The sequence below is a fragment of the Megalobrama amblycephala genome, linkage group LG12 (genome assembly GCF_018812025.1).
Source record: "Megalobrama amblycephala isolate DHTTF-2021 linkage group LG12, ASM1881202v1, whole genome shotgun sequence".
Classification (NCBI taxonomy): Eukaryota; Metazoa; Chordata; class Actinopteri; order Cypriniformes; family Xenocyprididae; genus Megalobrama; species Megalobrama amblycephala.
Window position 1 is genome coordinate 18,639,579 of NC_063055.1, and position 24,850 is coordinate 18,664,428.

The 24,850-nt window shown below is 37.8% G+C and overlaps 1 protein-coding gene across 6 annotated transcripts in view; it reads left to right on the forward strand.

Annotated features, from left to right (window-relative positions):
* The window catches only part of ncor2 (nuclear receptor corepressor 2), a 119,820-nt gene that overhangs the window by 16,669 nt on the left and 78,301 nt on the right, over positions 1–24,850 (forward strand). For all 6 annotated transcript variants that reach the window (XM_048209406.1, XM_048209409.1, XM_048209408.1 and 3 more), the window contains exons 2-4: positions 10,498–10,694; positions 11,911–12,041; positions 24,234–24,411. In XM_048209406.1, coding sequence (XP_048065363.1) covers positions 10,593–10,694; positions 11,911–12,041; positions 24,234–24,411 — 411 coding nt within the window. In that variant the 5' untranslated portion in view covers positions 10,498–10,592. The remainder of the gene's footprint in view (positions 1–10,497; positions 10,695–11,910; positions 12,042–24,233; positions 24,412–24,850) is intronic.

The following is a 24,850-nucleotide window of genomic DNA, read 5'->3' on the forward strand; positions in this document are numbered from 1 at the left end:
ATCATTAGTTCATACGTGCTGTTTGGGGATCTTCTGTGTGGTTCTTCATGTTGCTTTTTGTCAAAACACGAGTGCTGAAAATGGTCTAGGCGTTGATGTACAGGTGGGTGGGGGTTGTGTCCGTGCTCGTGTGTTTTGAGAGGTGGGGGATGGGTGAGATGTCTATGTATTTGAGAGCAGAGTGGAAATACTGTCAGGATGTCGGGTTGCAATGTAAACCAATGTGCCGTAAATGTGTGTAGTTAGTGTTACTGGACACTGAAACAGTAGGAAATGATGGTACTTCCCGGTTTGGACTTCAAAAATCAGGACTCACTGTTAGCATGCCATTTTTTTTTTTTATTATCTTTTATTTATTTTTGGTCAAACTTGACAACCTCTGCATACAGTTCATTGGCCTTTTCCCATTTGGCATCCATTCAGAAACTCCTTAAATATGAATTATGGTAGTGTGGTTTATCAGCAGTGTTGGAAGGCAGATGGCTGATGAAGGTGAATATGATTAGCATTCATCGCTCTGAATGTAATTTTGCACAGAGCTGTAAGCATTTGACTCGAGTCCAGATCTGTAAATATGGGTGCGAGAATGCGGACAGTAGTAGACAGTTTTAACTGTGTTAAGAGGGGGAGGGTGTTTTTATTCACAGCCCGTCACAGAGGTCAGACAGCTGCCCTGCACTGTGACCCGAAATAAGCTACAGGGGCCACTGGCTGAAAGAACAATGGAAAGGTCAGATGAGAGGGGAAAGAGGGAGGAAAGGAGAGAGAGGGGGTGGTACAGAGGAGAGAACAGAAAGAGGCACTGAAAGGGGAAATACAGTCTGTCTTGTCTGTCTGTCACACACACACACACACACACACACACACACACACACACACACACACACACACACACACACACACACACACACACACACACACACACACACACACACACACACAGGACAGGTCTTTACCAGCAGGCCCACTGTAGACACAATAACCTCATCTGCTCGCAGTCACTGAGTGCATGTAAGCAGTAGTGATATTAAAAGCTTTGCTGGATGCAGGTGAAGGTGCATCCTAACAGCTGTCATGTCATTCATCCTGCTTGACGAGTGTGTATGTGTTTGAGCACCAAAAATACTGCTCCTGTTTAAAGGCTTGTTCCACAAAATTCACACACCAAAGGCTTGTTAATGCAAAAGCTTGCATCTTACTAGTTAATGTGTAATGTAAATAAAACATCAACCTGCATGAGGAATAAAAATGCTTTGTCAATTGCATTTTTGATTTTAACATCTTGTAAATAGGTCTTTAGAACAGGAAGGAGGCTGTTTGTTTTCCTCTGTCAAAAATGGTCTTCAGTGGTGGTGGACGAATGCAGTCATCCACACACAGTGCAAACTACCCTACCCATGTAGGGTAATAATATTAACTTATCCTATTTATTCATGAAATAAAAAATAATAACTGTCAGGACAGATCATAAAACAAAGTGCTTAGAACTATTTTATATTTAAAAATCTGTACATTTATATGGAAAAGACACTGAGTAACTGATTTGAAAAGTTAGTAATAAAAATGGTCCACGAGAAATATTAATTTTCTCATAGATTCTCATTCCCAGTAATAATAATATGAAGTAAATAAATGAGTAAATAAACAAGTACATAAACAAATTAATGATCAAATAATTAATTGCATTAACTAATGATAATATTGTGTATCGGCAATCTCACAGGCTGATGATAGGGTAATATGACTATGGAGCATATCAACCAACACCAGTCCCTTGCTATGGTTATCACTGTCATTCAGATTCAGTTGCGCATTTAAAGGTGCCCTAGAATTAAAAATTTAATTTATCTTGGCATAGTTGAATAACAAGAGTTCAGTACATGGAAAAGACATACAGTGAGTCTCAAACTCCATTGTTTCCTCCTCCTTATATAAATCTCATTTGTTTAAAAGACCTCCGAAGAACAGGCAAATCTCAACATAACACGACTGTTACGTAACAGTCGGGATCATTAATATGTACGCCCCCAATATTTGCATATGCCAGCTCATGTTCAAAGCATTACACAAGGGCAGCCAGAATTAACGTCTGGATGTGTACAGCTGAATCATCAGACTAGGTAAGCAAGCAAGAACAATAGCGAAAAATGGCAGATGGAGCAATAATAACTGACATGATCCATGATATCATGATATTTTTAGTGATATTTGTAAACTGTCTTTCTAAATGTTTCGTTAGCATGTTGCTAATGTACTGTTAAATGTGGTTGAAGTTACCATCGTTTCTTACTGTATTCACAGAGACAAGAGCCGTCGTTATTTTCATTTTTAAACACTTGCAGTCTGTATAATTCATAAACACAACTTCATTCTTTATAAATCTCTCCAACAGTGTAGCATTAGCCGTTAGCCATGGAGCACAGCCTCAAACTCATTCAGAATCAAATGTAAACATCCAAATAAATACAATACTCACATAATCCAATGTATGCATGCAGCATGCATGACGAACACTTTGTAAAGATCCATTTTGAGGGTTATATTAGCTGTGTGAACTTTTTTTTATGCTGTTAAAGGCAAGCGTGAGCTCCGTGGGTGGGGGAGCTCACGTGGGTGAATCGGCTCATATTTAATGATGCCCCAAAATAGGCAGTTAAAAAAATTAATTAAAAAAAATCTATGGGGTATTTTGAGCTGAAACTTCACAGACACATTCAGGTAGGGCTGCACGATTAATCGCATGCTTTTGTCATGCGTGTCTCGTCAGTAAAGCCGGTTCTGTGATTAGCAGTAAATGTCCATCACCTGCTTTCAAATGGAGTGGCACTTAATATACAGAGCCGTAGTTCGCGGACAAGCTACGCAATATCGCGTTCGTAATCGAAAGCGATTCATCTGCGATTATGAACACGATATTGCGTAGCTTGTCCGCGAACTACGGCTCTGTATATTAAGTGCCGCTCCATTTGAAAGCAGGTGATGGACATTTACCGCTAATCACAGAACCGGCTTTACTGATGAGACACGCATGACAATCTCGTGCAATTAATCGTGCAGCCCTACATTCAGGGGACACCTTAGACTTATATTGCATCTTGTAAAAAAAAATGATGGCACCTTTAAATATGGTTGTCAATCCAGAAACTTTGCAATGTGTAGTCAGCAGCTTGAAAAATATATATTTGTATACAGAAAGCGAGCAAAGATCGCTGCTATCACTGAAGCTGTCAATTACAACGCAAAGTACACAAAGCAGCTCTTTTGCGAAAACTCCAATTATAACCAATGAAGCTGTCTACGCTGTGCTTTGAACAAACAATAATGGGAGTTTTTTATTTGCAGAATGGCAAAATATTTTCTATGCTGGAAAAACCCTGAAAAAACATTAAAAATGTTCAAAGTTTTGGGTTAGAAATGAATACTTTTATTATGCATCAAATTGATCAAAAGGGAGAGTAAAATGTCATGTCATGTCATGTCTGGGGCTCCGTATCAAAGAATTCTGAAAAATGTATAACTTTTTCCACAAAAATACTGGGCAGCACAACTGTTTTTGTGAAAGTTGTAATTGATGATAACAATAAATCTTTCCTGAACACAAAATCATAGAGGTGTGATAAAATATCAGTATACTTGAATATCGCGATATGTTTGCCGATACTGTATCAATTCTCAAAAAAACTGTATTGATATTTAATTATTTGTTTACATCCAAGATTTTTGGCCGTGGCTTTGTGTTGGATACAAACCTGACTGCTAGATAGCTGTTTTTGTTCTGAAAGCTTTACTTGGTGCGGACATTATTCCACCAACCAACCTCTAATGTTACTTGTTCCTGATTCAGTTTTTCCATCCCAGAACTGGAAAGGTCCATTCGGCAGAAAGGCTAAATGAGAAAAATCCAGATAATCTGTGAAGAGTTGCTTTATTTGGAAGGAGATTGATCCGTACTGACAGAATGAGAAGTAAGAGCTTTGTCTCAGTATAAGACATTCCTTTTCCACCAGAGGATGATATACAGCCTGTCTTCAGAGGACAGAAATTAGATTGACAACATTTCTACAGTCTAAATGTGGTGCACTAATTAATACACAACATGCTTCACAGAGAGTGTCAGATTCAAACTAAAAGCCAGACTGAACATTCGAGCTTAAACACTGAAGGTGGGAAATTAGAGGTGATAATGACAGTGCTGATTGAAGTGGCATTTTGTGCTGTGGGATTATGGGAGATGTTGTGGCGTAGACATCGGTGATGCAGATGGATGGGAACATGCACACTGCCATCCCATCTCACGCTGTCTCTGACATTACGGGGCCAGCAGGAGGGACCTGATCCCAGCTCATCAGCTGATGCCTTTCTTCCAGCACTTACACCTCACATTTATTACGTCCATCATGACACAGAAGAACTGGGCTCGGCTTTTGTGAGTCAATAAAATGCAAGGTGTCAACCTAAAATGTGTGTTTGAATGATAGAAATACACAGTGGTTAGTGGTAAGGCAGTTAGCACTGGTTCTTTCCAGTTCTTTCAAGCTGAGTGTTTATCAGCAGAACGAGAGGCGGAAAAAGGTAGGAAGAGAGATGTAACACGAGCGAGGTGGAGAGAAAATAAGGGAGAGCGATCATACAAAAGCCAGCCACTCCTAGAAAGGGAGAATAAAGAGTTGGGAATGAGTGAGTGCTGTGATTGAAAGAGGGAGAACGAGAGAAAAGAGAGAGAGAGAGGGGTAAGTGAGTTCATTCGTGCTGTTGGCAGGCGGCCATGAGTTTGCCTGTGGGTGTCTGTATCCGTGCCAGGGCATGTGTTTCCCCTTCTGTCTGAGGGCCTAGTCTCTGTTTCTCATACAGATATCTCCTCTTTTCTTTCTCATTCCACAGGAATACTTTCCAGGTCTTTTGCTGTTCCTCACTCTTTTTTTCACTCTTCCTCTTTCTTGTTATCTTTCACTTTCTCTCCCAGTCTCTCTCTCTCCCCCTCTCTTTATTTTTGTTGTAGCAGTTGTGGTTTTTTCCTTCACAAAGCTAGATGATGCCAGAGAACAGTGGTAAGTTTGTTTCCAGATTTCCACAGTTCATACTGTGCCAGTAGATCAGCCAAACCGGACACATGTGCACTTCACACCCAGTGTCTTCCTTTTTAAATAAATCTTTTAAATCTTTGGGAGGCTGGTTTTTGAAGCCTGTCAACAGACACATGATTAAGCCCATAATGCAAAACTGATGCTGATTGTAAATAATTACAAAAACAAAGCTAATTGTACCACCTCAGTGTGATTTTATTGAACGTTTGTTCTGATATGAGAATTGACCGTTCACAAAGACCCGTCCCCTTTAGTTACCGTTGTTACATCCGACAAGCCATGCCGATCTCACACCACACATCATGTTCTCACGCAGTGAAAAGTACATCACGGAGCAAGGAGGACACTGACAACACATCGACAGACAAGATAGAGCAGGTTACTTTTGATTTGAAATAGTCTCAAATTTCAAATTTTGTCTTTTTTTTTTTTTTTTTTTTAAGAAATTTAAAAAACAAATACCATTTTGTGGCTCTTTAATGTGTCGTGACAGATCGCTGTATTGCCTCAGTTCAAGTGGCTCGTGAACTGGTCATCTCTTCCTACTAGTTAATTTATAGCATCAAATAAACATGAATGAACATCAAAAGCAATGTTGTTTCAACCGCGGAAAGATGTCGGTACACACCATTTTTCAAGTTCAAGTCCACCTTCGTTAATCTGCTAACTCCCCTTATGATTGGTTAGATCGCCTGTCAATCAAACACCCAGCAAAGGTCAATTAGCATCTTCTGTCATGACCTTCTGTCATTACATGTTTATATATATTTAAAAAAATTAACATTTCACTACTGCATTGTTTTTACTGTATTTTTGATCAAATAAATGCAGCCTGGTTGAACTTAAAAGCCGTCTTTTAAAAACGTTAAAAAATATTTCTGATCTCCAAAATTTGAACAGTAGTGTATCTCTTTTGTTTGGATACAGTAAATGACAAGTTGAAATTGTTATATGTGGTTATCTTCAGCATCACAACTCGTGCAAAACAGATTTAACCCCGAGTTTTCATTTAAGAAGTGGTCTTATGGCAAAAACAAGGAACACATATCAGACTTGTGTTTTTTATGTGTGATTGATTTGACACTGCATGTGGCTTCATGTGTTAGTCTACAATGTGCCTTCAGGATGACAAAGACTTTTTGTTTCTCCTCAGAGCTCCAAACATTCCTGGACTATTGAATCTCCTCCCCCAGCACACATACACCCAGCACAGTAAAGCACGGCCAAGCGTTCTGCTCTTTCCATGTAAATCATTCAGTGACAGACAGGAAGGAAGAGGGACGATAGTGTGCCTCGCTTTGCGTAGTAAAAGAGCCACAGGGGTTTAGAGTAGAGGACCTGACTTTGTTTTAATGTCAAAGAATTTGACAACACTTGAGGACCTTGTTTTAAGTTTTAATGTACAGAGTAGACAAGGGCTGCATGATATATCGAAATTGCGATGTGCACATCCACGATAGTCACATGGCAGGATGTAAAAGCAAGTATAGAGATCATTAATCTGTACGGACCAGACACCACGTTTCAAAACACACATGATTCTCGGATTAATTGCAAAGTTTGACCATCATACAATGAAAGGTTATCATTTGAATGTGTTTTAGGTCCTGTCAGTTTAAACATCCAAGCGATTTTATACCATTTGAGCTGTTTTCTGTGCTCACACGCACATAGAGCAATGCAAATGCACGTGAACACCGAATGCTGTTCTCTTCAACGTCTATTTGTGCCTGAACAGACATGCAAAAAAAATAAAAAATCGTCAAAATGCACGTAAACATTGAGTGTTCTCCTAAACACAGTTGCTTATGGCTTAGGTGAACAACTAAGAAAGAAAAAACTAAAGTGTGTAACAACATTTTGGATCCACGCATTTGGTCTTAAAGTGACAGCAGCCTATTATTCCTGCTGCGTTTTGCATCATGAATGTTTATCAAACAAAAGACAAAGAGAAATATAACATTTGTAGCTTTAACACAGATTAATTATATTTAATTTATACAGTGAAGACTATGCAGTGTTATTTTTACATTTGGTTATTTAATTTGTACCTGAATACTGTTAGACTTACCTGAAAAATATAAAGCACAACTTATTTACTTATTTCTTTTGTGTCTTTATTCTATTATATTCATAAATGCTTCTAATTTGTTCATTATTTTCTATTTGGGCTGGGCGATATATCGCATGAGATTGTCACGCGCATTTCGTCAGTAAAGCCGGTTCCCTGATTACCGCTAAATCGCCATCACCTGCTTTCAAATGGAGCGGCATTTAACAGACAGAGCCGTAGATCACTGAAAAGCCACGCAATATCGCGTTCATTATCAAAGGCGATTCATCTGCGATATGAATGCGATATTGCGTGGCTTTTCAGTGATCTACGGTTCTGTCTATTAAATGCCGCTCCATTTGAAAGCAGGTGATGGCGATTTAGCGGTAATCAGGGAACCGGCTTTTCTGACGAAATGCGCGTGACAATCTCATGCGATATATTGTGCATCTGGTGAATCTTTTTCATATCGCAATATATGTATATCAAAGAAAAACAAAATATTGCAATATTGTGCAGCCTTAGAGTAGACACACAACTGTTCTGTCTATAGAGATGGACTTCTCTCACATGGTAATTTGTGTGTCTATGAGAGAGAGGTCATGGGGCCCCTTGAGATGGCAGTGGGTTTTGTATGTCTATTGAGCAGGAGGGCTAATGACACACAGCAATCACAGGGGGAAAAGCCCATTCAGAGAAGTGTGTCTGTTTGCATTTGTTTAATAGTGTGATAGCACTACCTCCAGTTTTTCTGAAGCCACAGAGAGTGAAGGGCTGTTCTTTAACTTTTAACTGGAACAGCCTGGGTTTGTAAATGTCATTCTATTGGACGCCCAGTGGTAAAATAGGTTGGAGGTAACTGCATGGCTGATCTACCAACTTTTTACCCACAACTGATCACCACAGATCTGTATGTCACCACGGTTCCCAAGATACTTGTCTTCACGTGGGCTGTCTCTTTCTTTTACTTCAGAGGAGACATCAAGTAATCAGTTTATTATTTTTGCGATTAATCGAGTAATCAGATCATTTAATTTATTTTTATTATTTTTTTGTGGTAATAAAAATATACCTAAGCTAACATAGAGTTTAAAATGACTTGTATAGTTGTTTTGTTCAAATAAAGTATCAAAAGCAAGTAATCATATGGTTTTTTTTTTTTAGAACAACAGTTAAAATACATAATATTAGGGGTGTAACAATATATCGCAGTACGATATTTCACGATGCAAAAATGTTACGATATGTATCGCAGAGTGATGGCGATACTTTTACGATATGACAGCAGTGTAATCTTATTGGTTGAGCTGCCGACGTGACCTACTCTGCAACATGGAGGTGGCAGTAGGGCTGGGCGATATATCGCATGCGATTGTCATCACAAGCTACGCAATATCGCGTTCATATCGAAGGCGATTCATCTGCGAAAATGAATGCGATATTGCGTGGCTTGTCAGTGAACTACGGCTCTGTCTATTAAATGCCGCTCCATTTGAAAGCAGGTGATGGCGATTTCGCGGTAATCAGGGAACCGGCTTTACTGACGAAATGCGCGTGACAATCGCATGCGATATATCGCCCAGCCCTAGGTGGCAGTGAGAGAAGCCGGGTTGTCACCACATATTAAGGGTGTGTCTCAATCAGCTCTCTAGTTCAGTAAGTGTTTCGCGCACTTTTTCAAAATATCGTGATACGTATCGTATCTTGTACTCAGTATCGAGATACGTACCGTATCGTGACCTGAGCCTATCGTTACACCCCTACATAATATAATATAAAAATCAACTTATGTACATTAAGTATTATAACAAATGCTTGCAGTGTGCGCCAATGGCATGGTGATTGTTGTTGTCCCACTTTGCAGCAGATCAAATCCTTGTTTAATATTGGCCAAACAACTTTTAATTTAATTCAGATGTTCACTTAATCTTTAATATTTGGCCACTTTACGATAGAAATGCTACAGCCACTGTAATTTCTTGAACAAAAATATGTGGACATCAAAACGTGCAATAATATTAAAATGTTTACATTATAATCTCTTTTTTTAATAGATACAATTTAGAATTACACTTTATATATTAATGTTGTTAGGTTGTTAGGTTAATGTTGTTAATGTTGTTAATACCATCTCTATTCTTGTGTTACCTGTTGAAGACATCTTTAGTGAAACCCAAATGAAAGGGGCAATGGTCTACTATTTTACTTCAGCTTTCTGAGCTGTAGGAACACCATCATACCACAAGTGGGCCTGTATTTGAACAAAACAAGCCACACTACTTGGCTTCTTGTTACAAAGCAACCCTGCGGGTAACATCTGTTTGCGATGGTCCTTGTAAGGTCACTGCTTTAACATTATGTGAACCCATCCTTTAGGTCTCACTTGCTTGTGACGTTTTTGCATGAGCATTGTATTCATGTCCGTTGAATTCATGGGCATTGCATGGTTTGTTTGGGATTCATCCATGCTGGGTTGGCACTCTCAACACCTGGTGCTTTGCTTTTCTTGTCTCCAGTTCACGCTGTGGTGAAAAGTGTTGATGAGCTCCTTTTGGAAACTGGGCTTGTGAAAACACCACCTCTGATTGACACTGTCAGACTTTTAAGACTTCAGTGTGTTCTTGGCTCTCCACTCTCTCCTGTCTGACAGTTAAGTGATGCTTTGAGAACACAAAGAAACTGGTAGATTAAATGGATTTTAATGGAAACATAGAGGTAAATGTAAAGTTCTTTGCTGCAGTTTTATTCTAGTTCAGCTGATATTTTCTCAGCCATCGCAATAGATGTTGTAAAACTGCTCATGGTCTTGTGAGTTAAGCATATATTTTACAGTAAGCCCTTTTGCCTGATTTCACAAAGTAGATGAATATTAAATGATCCAGGCATTGTTTAATTTGATTTGTCTTTCCTCATTCAAGTAGGCTGTAGAGCTGTATAGAAAATAGCCAGTCAGGGATGTTACCAAGATAGTCGCTAAACTGACTTGCCTTAAAGGGACTTCGAATATTAACTTAGTTTAGCCATACTGTGTATTTTTGTTGTACCTGTGAAAAAGGGAGTTTCAGCATGCAGCACAGCACACCATCTGCCCTAATGAGGATAAAAAGAGATGAGAGGGGGGTACAGAGTGATCCATTCATTCACACAGTTTGCCTACTTGTATCCGGCCAGCAGCAGGTGTTGCTCTCTCTCTTGTGATCAGACTCGCAGTTGTTCTCTCTGGGCTTTCTTAAATTAGGTCCAATTAGATATTTTGTGATTTTTAGATTGTGTTAATAAATTTTATTATTATTATTATTATTATTATTATTATTATTATTAACAATTAATCTACAATGTTTTCTCTCTTGTTCCTTCCAGGTCGGTGACTGCCAGGACTCAACACCCCATGATGCACAGCGTTTGTGACAAGACCACACCCACTTTTAGAGTGTAGAGGAAGTTGCATCGTCAGCATGTCCTCGCACCCTCAGTCAGTGCCTCAGGGTCGGAGGGCAGTGGATGCTCGTCACCTTCCTAGTCCTGCCACCCTTCCTCTGCAGCTGAGAGCCCATACGGTACTGCACTTACTGGCTACAAAAACCGAATTATTTATCATTAACAAGTCACCTGTTACTTTGACCAATGAGCTAAAAAGTGTTACACTAACTGTTATACAGTATGTAATAGTAATCTGTGTCTGTGGCTGTTATACACACTACTAAGCATTCACACACTCTTACGACATACAGATAGATCTGAACATTGACTTGACTGGTTTGGTTTATCTTGAGAAAGGTAAGAATTATCTCGCATAGGATGTGTCCTGTTAATCATGTGAGATTTGACCCTCAGCCATCATCTTCATCCAGCAGAGATTACCATTTGCTCTTATTAAACACACCTGAAGATCTAGATCAGTGGGACTCAGCCCTAGCCAGCCAAGTGAAACACTTCCTCATCCAAACCTTTGTTCATGTTGGAATATATCTGACATAAAGCAGATGTTGTTTTCTTATACCATTTGACTCCAAAAAATGGGTCATTCTTAATATTAGTCATAATAAAATTTAGCCTAAACTAGCAATATAACTAGTAACTGTGTAACACTTCAGAGTTTGAGACTCTTAATTAGTTAATAAATTTATTCAAATTGATGGATTAGTTTTCTGAGTAGGTGCATGACTGATATGACGTGAGCAATTTCACGCAAAAAGTAAGACTTTAAGCTGCAACTAAAGGGCTGTATGATATCTGTAAGCTTTGGGTTGAGTGTCAGGGACTTAGTATAATTGTTCTCAGAATTTAGCACTGATCTGGGATTTTTTTTCCATTTTTTTCATGTCGTAAGGAGCATGATTTAATCTGGAAACATTGCATTTAATATAGAATAGAATCATCTAACTGGTAACACTTTACAATACGGTTCATTAGTTGAACATTAGTTAATGTATTAACTAACATGAACAACATGAGCAATACATTTGTTACTGTATTTTCTAATCTTCGTTAATGTTAGTTAATGAAAATACAGTTGTTCATTGTTTGTTCATGTTAGTTCACAGTGCATTAACTAATGTTAACAAGATTTGAATAATGTATTAGGAAATGTTGAAATTAACATTAACAAAGATTAATAAATGCTGCATAAGTGGTTCATTATTAGTTCATGTTAACTTATGTTAACTAATGAACCTTATTGTAAAGTGTTAACATATAACTTATACTTCAGCCAGCACATTCTTCATACAATTTCATTTTCTGAGTATTTGAAATGTGTCATGTTTATTTTAGGATGTCGGTGGACTGGTGGACTACCACCCTCATGCTCGGGACTACGGTTCCCATCTGCCCCATGGATCCCTGTCCCAGCCTCACCGCCGCAGACCATCCCTTTTGTCTGAATTTCAGCCAGGCAGTGAAAGGTACACACAAACAAACAAACACTTTGTGGCAGCCACAGTTGCCTTGCACTGAGATTTTATCTATTCAGTCTTGTCCATTTATGTCCTTCTGGCTAGTTGCACATTCTGGCCACAATCTATTTTTAGAGCCCTTCAAAATTGTGGCCGAAGACTGTGACCACAATGACCAACATAGAGGGGACTTTCACTTTTGTTCAAGATGCTGCTTTAGGGAAGCATTTATTAGTCCTGGACATAAAGTCCTGTTTTGTCACTGTCCATGTCAGTTTTACTCTGCTTCCTTGGCTCAAGGAGGTGACTGAAGCAGTCTACTGCTCTTATGTAATGCTTATGCAATGACACTGTAGAATGTCACCTTCGATATGAGGGGGATGAATTTTCTTCTAGCGTGGTCTCTGAAGTGGTACTCCAGTGGGAATGTCTGTGCAATCCTTTAGTGTCTTTACCAGTACCTATCTATCAAAGGAAAGAGCCATATTAGTTGTTTGTTTATTTAGTCTACATCTGTGTTGCCATAAAGATTCTAAAATCAATCGTTTTTTAACCTTTCACTTACTGAAAGGCAACATGAAATGAAAATGTACCCTATTTTCTAAATGGACAGTGCTGGGGAAAGTTACTTTTAAAAGTAATGCGTTACAGTATTACATTACTCCCTAAAAAAAGTAACTAAAATAACGTTTTAATAACTCCCTAATAAATAACTCCCTAATAAAAGTAACAACAAAAAAGTTCTATTTTTGGCAAATGTAAAGGCCCTTTCACACCAAAAGTGAAATGAATAAGCCTCAGGCTGAAAGAAGTAATGCGTTACTTTACTATAGGCATGTGACGGTATCAAAGCTTTTATCACAGTATACAGTATTATCACAATATTGAAATAAGTTTCCAAAGAAGTGTTGTCATAGTATAACAGGTTTAAGAACTCTTTTTCTTATAACAAAAAGAACTCTGAATATTTAAATACAATAAAGCAAAACACAAAAAATGTATAAAGTAAAATGTTTCAAACAGATTAAACTGCAAAAGAATTATAAAGAACAACAGGTAGCACTTTACAATAAGGTCTCATTATTTAACGTTAGTTAATGCATTAACTAAGATTAAGAATGAGCAATAGCTACATTTGTTACAGAAGGTATTATTTTTTGTTAATGTTAGTTAAGAAACACAACTGATCATTGTTAGTTTTATCTCAGGTCCATTGAATAAGTTCTTTATGATTTTAGTAGTGTTATTAAACATGAACTTAGAAATGAACATTAACTAAGATTAATAAATGCTTTATACATATTTTTCATTGTCAGTTTTGTAATAATGAATTAACATGTTAACTAATGAAGCCTAATGTAACTAAGTTTTACTGAACAGTAACAAATAGCCTAATCAGATCTTTTTTAATCATTATAGGGCATGTTGTAGTCCACATTAAAATATAAAAATGTTTAAGTTTGAAAATAAATAACCTATTAAGTCTTTAAGTATTAGGTATTTGGTGCTGTGATGAACAACATTGCGAATTCAAAAAAACTGAATGGCTATTTGAAGCATTTAAAGTAGCGCAGCAGCTTTGTTTCTGGGGTAACCGCTGCATTTCTGCTGTCAGAAAGTTAAGGTGCACTTTCATTCAGCGCGTCTCCTTCACTCATTCCGGCATGTGCTTCTCATGCACGTTGGGCTTGTTTACATCTGAGTGCGTGTGTCCTTTTGACGCAGCATACAGCGGTGTTGTGCATTTTATACAGTTGATGGGAAACGTATTCTTAAAACATATTTTATAAAAATGTGAATATTTCATAATAAATAATTATTCACGGTATTTTGAAGTGCCCACGATAACAATATCGTGCATATTCACTATCGTGATATATCGTATTACCAAATATTGGCACGTCTACTTTACTAGTTACTTGAAAAAGTAATCTGATTACGGAACTCAAGTTATTTGTAATGCGTTACCCCCAACACTGTAAATTGATGTTACTGATCGACAGCCTTCCATCTGGTGATGTATGCTGGGCTTCTCCAATCATTTAATCCAAGTTGGCAATCAGATCTTTCTCCATCCAATCAACAGCTGATGCATAAAAACAAATCCCCGCCCTACTATTTTTTTTTTTTTCTCTCTTTTGATATTCTGTTTCACTCAGATGTATGTCACAATATGGAAGAGAAGATCTCCCGCTAATTCTGTAATATTGCAACTACGGTCAGCAAGAGTGTAAATGGCCAGGAGATCACAACCTCTTTGTTTAAGTGCTGTTATTGTGTGGTTCATACTGTCCTTACTATAATGCAGTGATATCAGTGTGTGCGCTCTAGGTTAAAAATATCATGTTTTTCCTGTCCTGCATATTGTGATTCTTTTTTGCCATATAAGAAGCACAGTGTTGAATATGTATGTGGGTGTATTGGGAATAGCGGTGTTTCTTCTCAGTCTGAATGCTGAATATGGTGTGGGGGGGGGGTGTGTGTGTCTGTGTGTGTGTGTGAGAGCTGAGCTGAGCTGTATAATCAGAGCCTGGTACCGTGTTCTCACAGGAGATGGACTAATACCCCCTGAGATACCGGGAGCTGCTTGTAGGATGGATTAACTTGAATGCTAAAGTGTTTGTGTGTGGGTAAGATGTGTATGTCTGCACTTTAGGCTGCACAATATGAAGCAAAGGATCGAATGCATCTGGATCAATTGTATGCTTGTTTTTTTTTTGGTCTAGTTTTGGCTGTGTAAATTCTGGTCTGCCTTTGGTGTTTTAAAGATGTAAGCCTTTTGTGTTGTTGTGTGATGACATGAGTGATAGGGGTTGAAAAGGTGTTTTGTGGTCTAATCACCTTTTATCCTCTGCAGAGTAAGAGATAATAAGGGATAGAGGGAGATCAAAGCAAGATGGATGGAAAGGAAAAGGGTTAGGAAGTGTGTGAGTGAAAGACTGAGAGTTAGATGGAATGATGGCAGTAGAGGGAGAAGAGGAGAGACAGAGAGCATGGCAGCAGTACAAGGGCAAAGGTCCTCTACAATAGCTCAAACACTCAGCACGCATGAACTGTCCTCAATTCAGAATGAGGTCAGGGGCCAGTTAAACCTCTCTCTGTTGCTCTCTCTCTCTCGTTGTGTGTGTGTGTGTGACTGTGTATGACAAATCCTGCCTGCAGATCAGATTATCTTGCCCACTCACAGAAAGAGAGTGAGTGCATGGATGAAAGCTGCAGTATGATGTGATTATGTAAGTGCCAAGCACCTATTGAAATTGGGCTTTGATGTGATTCTGTCAATTTTTTTTTCTTCTGTTTCCCTGGAATTATGATATTTTAATTCAAAATCTATTTGTGATTTGTGAAAGACACTAAAACAGTTCTCTTGTGTGTCTGCATCAGTCATTTCATGTGATCTGTTGATTCAATAAATCACCTAGATCAAAATCTAAAATTCTTTAATTTGGCTGCAAAAACAGCACATGTCTCTTAAATGTTTTATTTTGAGATCTAGTGGTTCCCAAATGCTTTTTAGGTACAGTCACATTAGTGAAATTCCGCAGGAGAAAAGGTCCATTATCCATAATTGTCTTAGTATGAATAATGTATGAAGCACAGCTCATAAAGAAGTCACTTTCAAACCAAGCAACTTTCTGTTAGTCATTGCAATGAATCCACAAGACCAACTTGAATCCTTCGCAAAATTTGCATGGGGAAATCTTTTGCCCTTATGCAAAGTTCCCGATTGTATGGATTCCTAATGAAAAGACTGGAATTTGCTAATGAAAATTTGTCAAACAATGGTAAATGTTTACCTTTAGTCTGTTAAACAGGTAGGATAATAAATGTTGGCAGGATATTAAATGTTAGGATTTTGCATGATGTAAATGTATGATTTTAATTTAAAGGGTTAGTTCACCCAAAAATGAAATTTGCCATTAATTACTCACCCTCATATCGTTCCACACCAGTAAGACCTTTGTCCATCTTTGGAACACAAATTAAGATATTTTGATGAAATCTGAGAGGTTTTTTTATCCTTTATTGAAAGCAATGAAATTACTACATTCAATGTCCAGAAAAATAGTAAAAACATTGTTAAAATAGTCAACGTGACTTTAGTGGTTCAACCTTAATGTTATGAAACGACGAGAATACTTTTTTGTGTGCAGAAACAAAATAAAAATAACGACTTTATTCAACAATTTTTCCTCTTCTCTGTCAGTCTCTTACGCATTTGTCGCAGGGCTGCATTTCCGTGTTTACATGGTGCCATCTCATTATTGGCTGGCTCCTGTGTCAGCATCACACGCATGCCTCATGCTGCTCACGTGAACAGGCATCGGCCAATACTTAGCCGCCGTTCGGACGTAGAACCTGGAAGTGTTTCAACGAAAATAGCATAGCAGAAATGACAGGGGAGAGACTAATTTGTTGAATAAAGTCTTTTTTTTTTTTTTTTGACCACAAAAAGTATTCTCGTTGCTTCATAACCATAGACTGTAAAAAAATATAAAAAAATATGGACGTAGTGTCCGTGACGTCACCCATAGAGTTCTGAACAGCAGTTTTGACACGCAAATGAGGCCGCTGCCATCTTAGCAGCGCGTCACTCCCGGATAACTGAAAATGGGCAAAGAGGCGGGACAAAGTTGGAGCCCATGCGGCTTGTTGCTGAAACCACGCCCGCCCTAGCTATCTATCTTAGATACTATCTAAAATATTAATAAAGATAACAATATCATTAGAAAGTACTAAAGGTTTACTGTCAATCTACGGTGTTTTGTAAGATAACGTTATAGAATTAATTTGTGTGGGGTGTGCAAATAACACAAAAAATCAACTGGGACTTCATACCTTTAATGAAATGGAGATCGCGAGATGAATCCAATCCGTTGCACTTGGGTAAAATGTCCATTTCAAAACATAAAAAACTACTTTTTGTTCATGAAAGCGTTAAATCCATGAAATCTTTATATGTTATCCATCGTTTGCATTACATATCTCAAGAAAGGATGCAATCTGAGCATCGTTTATAATGTAAAACTCTATACGTACATATATAGGTACCAGATATCTGTATAACTCTCAAATGTTCTCTCAAACTAATAAGCACGTGTCCAAAGTATAATTTTTCAAAATAGTGCAGCAGTTTTAGTTGTATCCAAGCAGTGCTGTCGGAGTTGTACCTGTATATCCTCCTGGTATTGTCACTGTAGTAAATCTCAGGAACAAAACTTTTAGCCAGTGCTTTTAGACGATCCAACAACGTGTGTTCCGCATGCGAGCACATGTACACAGACTGACATCTGTCTCGAGTATGCAGCAAGCCATATATTGTATAAAATAATCCAGAAAAAAAAGCACAAATACGACTGAGATGCCAAATTCAGTGGCTGAAATTAGCTGCTGAGGTGACATGACGGCTCACAGACAGCAGCGCAATCTACCTGTCACTCAAGTGACCACGCCCTTAATTATGCAGAACTTTAAGGCTTAATATAATTTAAACGGATGAGTTATAAAAAAATTCACCCCCCTCAGAGTTGTCATGGAGGGCAAATTTAGCAGTATAGACCAAAACACAATTTGAACCAGAGTGTAAACATGTTTTTTTCTGCTGTAAACTTGGCTGTTTTAACATTATGGTCAATGAGATTCTGCTCCCTTTTGCATCCTGTCCCTAGCGGCCAGTCGATGAATCGCAGTTTAAGTTACTTCCGTATTGGCTTCATGAGAAACTGGGGGAGGTTGCCGCTTGTTCATAACATTAAGGTTGACCACAATAGTCACCTTGACTATTTTAACAATGTTTTTACGTGCAAAACACTAGATTTAAATAACAAACTTCTTTTGGTTGATTTATAAGCCTTTTAAAATAGTGAGGACAATGTCTTCACTAGTGGGTTGTGAAAGTATTTCACAATATAAGTGAGGACATTTGGTCCTCACAAGTATAGTCAAAACAAGTATACACACACACACACACACACACACATACACAAGGTCGCACAGTCACTTGGCTGGAGCTGAATTTACGAATGACACACACACACACAAACAGTTTAGTCTAGGGCTGCACGATATACCAACATTAAATAGAAATCACGATTTTCAAATCGCAAAGGCTGCGATTTAATTATATAAATATATGCGCTGCGTGTTTTAAAATGAAGCAGGTCTCGGAGTGACTCATTATAAAGTGGCTCAGTGTACATTATTAATGAGAAGAAACTCATTCACTCCAATTACTGCGCTGATTTTTTGCATGATATTGCATGACACTGGAGAATTCAAATGTCATGAAAAGCTGTTTTTGGTGTGTTCATTCATCTCTGTCGTCTGTTCAACTTAGCACTGTTGTCTTTCAGAGACATAGTCGTAAGAGTGTGTTGTTTGCATTTGGCTACCTAACAACACATAAAGAAAATATGTCTATAAAAAGCATTTCACATGTACACACACATGGAACAGGTTTAATAAGTTTAACAACACTTGCAGTGTGGATTTGGAGGGTCTTGAGATTATACTTGTCTAGGTGGGTCCTAGAATGGAAAAGTTTGGGAACCCTAACCCTAGACCAATGTTAATATTGAAAATGGTCAAATATCATCTGAGAACAGGCCTTGCTTGGTTAGTTACATCTTATGCAGAAATTTTAGAAATTTAAATTTTTAGAAATTTTAAGCAAACAATTTTAAGTTTGCTTGTTGTTTATTTACTCATTTATTTAACAATTCACTTAATCAGTGTCCATCATTTTGCGAGCAACTGGTGATAAAGAAAAATGCCACGTCAACGAGCCAGTGGATATCACTCAAACAATGTGCAAACTTTGTGTGAGAGTTATGCGGGTGAAGAAGTCTCAAACTCCAGTCAGTTAGGCCTATTCGCTACAGAAACTGAAAGTAAAAACGGACTGAGCATCCGACGCGGCGGGTATTCTCTTTGAGACGATGAGAGATGAATCTAGTTTATTTTCTTAATATTTCACTTGTGGCCCACAGTGGGGAAAAAATAGTATTTTTCATGAATCGAGAAGTATTTTGTGTTAAACAAGTTGTTCTTTAAATGAGTAAGCTATCTAACTAATATTTTATTGTCCTCGCAGCACATCGGTTATGTTGTGATGCGCTATGAAATCGTGGGGCAAATTAATTGCTATATTAATTTAATAATAAAAGTAGCATGATAATAAGAAAAATAATTTAATAGCCCTGCATGCCCGTCCGCTATATGCCACTGTGAAGGGATAAACGGCGTTTGGGCATGGCATCAAATCGATTAACTGTTTTATCCAAATCCACATGCATGGACTGTTCAGTGTTCAGTACTGCAATGTCCGAGTCTCTCCTGTCTCATGATGTTTCTCATGTGTTTTCAGTCGGCGCAAGAAGAAACGTTTACTAGACTGTGGACGAGCTTTGACTCTCTGTGCAGCCACATTTTTATGACCATGGATGGTGCGCGTATGCATGCGCCGAACGCTTCTTTCCACACTCATCTTTGAAAGGCTTGTGTGCTCATGGGCAAAGGAGTATCTTTGAAAGGCTCGTGCGCTCGGGGCAAAGGAGTATCTTTGAATGTAGCGATGTGCACAAATAGTCAAATATTCGAATATTCGTTCTGTAATTAATATTCGAAAAATAAAAATATTATTCGAATTTTACTATGTTGCTTTGCTGGCCATAAATGCAGTGAATCCATGATAAATCCTAAGCACTAAAACTCGCAGTTATAATTAAATGCACCGGGTGGCGCTGTGGAGCGTGTTTAACAAGTTTATTTTATTTGATAGTCACATAATGTTGTCATCTACCTCGCGCGGTTTGGAATTACTTAGATGAAAATGATCTTACAAAATGGAATTACTTTTGATCAAATTAATTAATGAAACCGAGTTATCATAATATCAACACCATAATGAGAAAGCACATGAAATCTAAATACCCATCGAGTGAGGAAAGACAGCTGTCCATCACTGCATTCATGACAGGTAAGCGCAGCTGTAAGTTATCCCCGAGTGAGCCAAGATGATCACTTATCTGATAGCAAAATGATTTTGAGACACATGCTTCCTTTAAGTTTCGTCGAGGGAGATATATTTACGAACAGAAAACAACGTGCTGCTGTTAGAAACTTAGCTTAGCACACAGTTATGTAGGTTATTATTATCTTTGTGTCTCTGCAACGTCTGTCAGCACGGCTCGTTTTCTCACCCGAGCATGTGGATATTATTGTTTTTCTCAACATGAACATGTGAAACAATATAAACGCGATAACCATATACTGACTCGAGTGTATTATGTACGTTTTGTACGATAACTGGCGCTGTCTGATTTATTAGTATTTTTCCCGCTCGTGCTGCTTGAGCTTAAATGCTTTTGTTCTTAATATTTTCTGTTTACACGTATTGTTTAATGCTTTGAACTAAAAGAAAACCTTAAGATATAATGTAAGCTTGTTGTGTATATTGCCTAATCGTAAGCTTGTTCAGAAATGGTTACAAAATATTGATGAATATAAAACAATAACGTCTTTCTCCTTTAACCTCATTTAAATACATGAATATTCGAATATTCGTTTTTTACGAGCCCAAATATTCGAATACAATATTTTGGAAAAATGCCCATCCCTATTTGAAAGGCTCGCGCACACAGGGGGCAAAGGAGTATCTTTTGAAAAATATTGGAATTGAAGTATACCCGGAATTGGAATTGATATAATCATTATTACATCAAATTGTTGAATTTATATATATAAATTCAACAATTTGATGTAATAATGATTATTCACACGCCAGTGCAAGTTCAATCAAAACCAATTCCAATGTGACTGATTGCAGGCGTAGATTGAGCAGTTGTGTGTGATTACATAATAAGGAACATTGTCTGATGTCTTTTCCTATCCTGAATTCAAATGCTCTGAAAGCGTTTTGATTTGCCTGTATTATTCACATATCATTATAATGTTCCTGCTCTCTGTTTCATTGTCTGTGTGGTGGTACCAGCACACATGCATTTACGTCAGCTTTTGTTTGCATTAATCACTCTCTGTGCTGGAGTCTGTGTGTACTGTTTATTTAAGCTGGGTAGACCATGTAATTGATACGAGGGATACACCCATTCTTGTTCTCAGTGGTGTACAATCCACTCATTTAGACACACCCATTTATACACAAGCGCTAAATTTTTAAACCTCAGCGATGTCGTCTAGTTTGTCTTAAGAATCTTAATGACCTGATTTCACCTCTAATTGTTTTTTACTGTATTTAAATGCAAAGTATGTGCTGTATATTGTTTATATGACATGTTTTACAAATGTAAAACAGACACAGCGTGCAGTATGTGTGATCTGTGGGGAAACTAATGGGGATGTGTAGATGTGGGGTATTGAGTGCATATGTGTGTATTTAGTGTGCTCATATGTGTCTGATCTCTGGCTTTGGCACAAGAACGGAAAGTCTTTTGAAACGGTGTGTGTGTACATGTGGTTTCAGTGTGATGTATGCTATTGCCGTTCAGGGTTATTGAGTTCATGTGTGTATATGTGTTGCTCTTGATCAGTCTGAGCTACAGGAAGGCCTGTGAACCACCTGATCACACAAAGTACAGCAGCTCACCCCATTCGGGCCTCAATCAAAACACGTACATGTAGGGCTGCATGATTAATCAAAATAAAACATAATAAAAAGTTTGGCTCAATTATAATGTGCATTTGGGAATGCAAGATCTTTCAAAACAATGAGACAAAAGCTCTGCTCCCTGCAGTCCCCTGCCCAAATATAATGCTTGATGGTTTAAAAAAAAAGAAATTAAGATATCCATAAATTACATTAATGTAATTTTACAGTTGTACTGTTCTCTCAGTGGGGTTCTGGTCAATTATTACTTTTTTTTTCTTTTTTTTTTTGAGGGTGAAATATTACATTACTAATGCCTTGTTTTATTTGAATAATAATTATAATAATATTCTTTTTATAATCAAATTATATAATCACACAATTTTGGGCCAAATTGTGCAACCCTAAAAATAAGCATAGTAAACCTATGAAAGAAACCTAAAAAGAAAATGCTCAATTATTATTTTGTCCCCAGATAGTGCAGACACAGACAAAATTTAATCTGTGATGAAGCATTGGCATCAAATCACACTCAAATAAGTTGCTGCATTTTAGAATCGCATATAACACAGGAAGGACAGATGTTTGGTTGACATTGAGAACAAGAAACATAGTGTATGTGTGATTGATGTGAATAATGTATTTGTGTGAGGGTCAAGCACCTCTCTTTTCCTCTTATATTGCACACTTAGTCCACTACCATCAAGGTCAGTTCACTCCTCGCACTCACGTGTGAAAAGGCTCACTCCTGTACCAAGCACCACAAGGCACTGTTGCTTCCAGCACTCAAACATTGCCATGGTTATGATCATCTTTGGTCTGGGCGGCCTGTACTTAGCCGATGATTTGTGAAATAATTGCAAAGATCATGACCTGTTCTGACTGCTCTTGTATTACTTGTTGTTTCATTGGACCCATCCCTAATGGATGTGTAGCGCTGGTGTTATGCTAGCATGTCTATGGGTCATACAGTACATTTATATTGTTTTTTTTTTATTTTATTGTTTTTTTATATATTTTATTGAAGAATGTTTATTTTCCCACAATTGATCCTTCGCCGGGAATTTGATTGACAAGTGATCTAACCAATCATAACGTAGAATCCGCCATTTTGTCTAACAAAGCAGTCAGGAGATAGAAGATTAACCTCGGTGGACTTGAACTTGAAAAATGGTGTTTACTGACGTCTTTCCACGTTTGAAACAACATTCCTTCTCATCTTAATTCATGTTTATTTGATGCTATAAATTAACTAGTAGGAAGAGATGATTGGTTCACGAGCCGCTTAAGCTGAGGCTCTACAACAATCTGTCACGACACATTAAATGATCAGTCCGCTTTCAGATACAATTTTCCTGATAATTTACTCAAACCAATGTCATCCAAGATGTTCATGTCTTTCTTTCTTCAGTTGAAAAGAAATTAAGGTTTTTGATGAAAACATTCCAGGATTATTCACCTTATCGTGGACTTCAGTGGCCTCCAAACGGTTGAAAAATTAGTTTCAGTGCAGCTTCAAAGGGCTTTAAATGATACCAGACAAGGAATAAGGGTCTTATCTAGCGAAACGATCGGTCATTTTAAAAAAAAAATACAACTGTATATGCTTTATAAACACAAATGATCGCCTTGCACATGCTTCCACTTTCCGTATTCTTCAAAAAGCTTACAGTGTGTTTCCTACACCTTCCCTATTCTTAAGGGAAAAAACGGAACTGGCGCCACGTTCGTTCTGTAAGTAGAATATAGATTAATTTCTTTTCGACTGAAGAAAGAAAGACATGAACATCTTGGATGACGTGGCGGTGAGTAAATTATCAGGAAGATTTTATTTGAAAGTGAACTAATCCTTTAAAGATCCACAAAACGGTATTTATTGTTCGAATTTGTTAAAAACCCGACACACCCGAAGCACGCGCACAGAAAGCTGCCTCTCTCAGATAGCATGTGGAATATTCACGTAAACATAATTATGGCTTAAATTAACATAAACATTTGGGTTAAAACAGGTTGTTTGTCAGTATATTGGATCTGTGCATTCGGTCTTAAAGGGACAGCAGCATAATAAACTGCTGTGTCTGTCTCATTAATGTTAATCAAACAACAGAAGACCAAGAGAAAATCACTTACTTTTCACTGAATCATTGTATCCTTAATAAGAATATTTTATTCATACAGTGAAGACTATGCAGTGTTTTAGTTATACACTCGAAAAACGTGTTTTAAAAAAAAGTTTATTTAATTTGTCAATTTGTTAGTTTTGTAATTTGCATCTTTGTTCTTATTTGTAATAACAAAATTAATTAATTATTGAGATATCGGCATCGTGAAATAAAATTTCTCGTACCGTGAAATAAGATTTTGGTCATATCAAGTCTTGCCCTCCTTATGAATATGAAGTGGAAGTGTCTTGTATTACTGGAATCATATTCACCCATCTGAGGTCTGCTGTGTTCTGATGATGTTAAATGTCAACTTTAGTGTATGTGAAAAGATCTGCTTCGTTAACCTTTTCATCCTGACATTCTTTTGGAATAAGGCTAATGTGTATATCACCCATAATTCACTTCTCCTCCTGCTCTTTTCTCCATCTACAGAGGTCAAGAGCCCCACATCCGATATGAACACATTTACCTGCAGGATCCTAACAGCCAATCAGAAGTGGAGTACTCTGAGATGAAGCGCCCTCGCTTGGAAATCGGGACGGAGTCTCTTATTCGTCACTCGGCCCATCGTCAGCCCCTCACTGTGGGTGCAGCTGAGGAAATGGCAAAGGTCAGCAAATCTAATTTCCAGATTGATGTTAATACCCACATACATGCCATATTAGTAACTATTGCTAATTACTGGATACGGCAACCTTTTTCTTGGAATCAAGATGCCAGTGAATTGCCAGTTACAGTCTGCAACAACTAAAAAGTTTTAAAGGTGAAAATCAAGTTTTTAATGTTGTTTATATGTCTATGTGGTGTTTTTAATATGTTTTAAGACAAACCATGTGCAAATTCATGTCAACACCATTGCTGAGTATTTTCTCCTTAAAACTGCAGTGGAAAAAAAAGACGGTCTCAACCCGCAGTTTGAAATTGCTGGTGTCTGTGATGTCACAAACTACCTTGTAACCAATCACGTCAACATGCTGGTGGGCGTTATAGCATATCATTAATGGCAAACTAGCAGGGGAGTCTCGAGAGAAGGCAGGTTATCCCGGTAT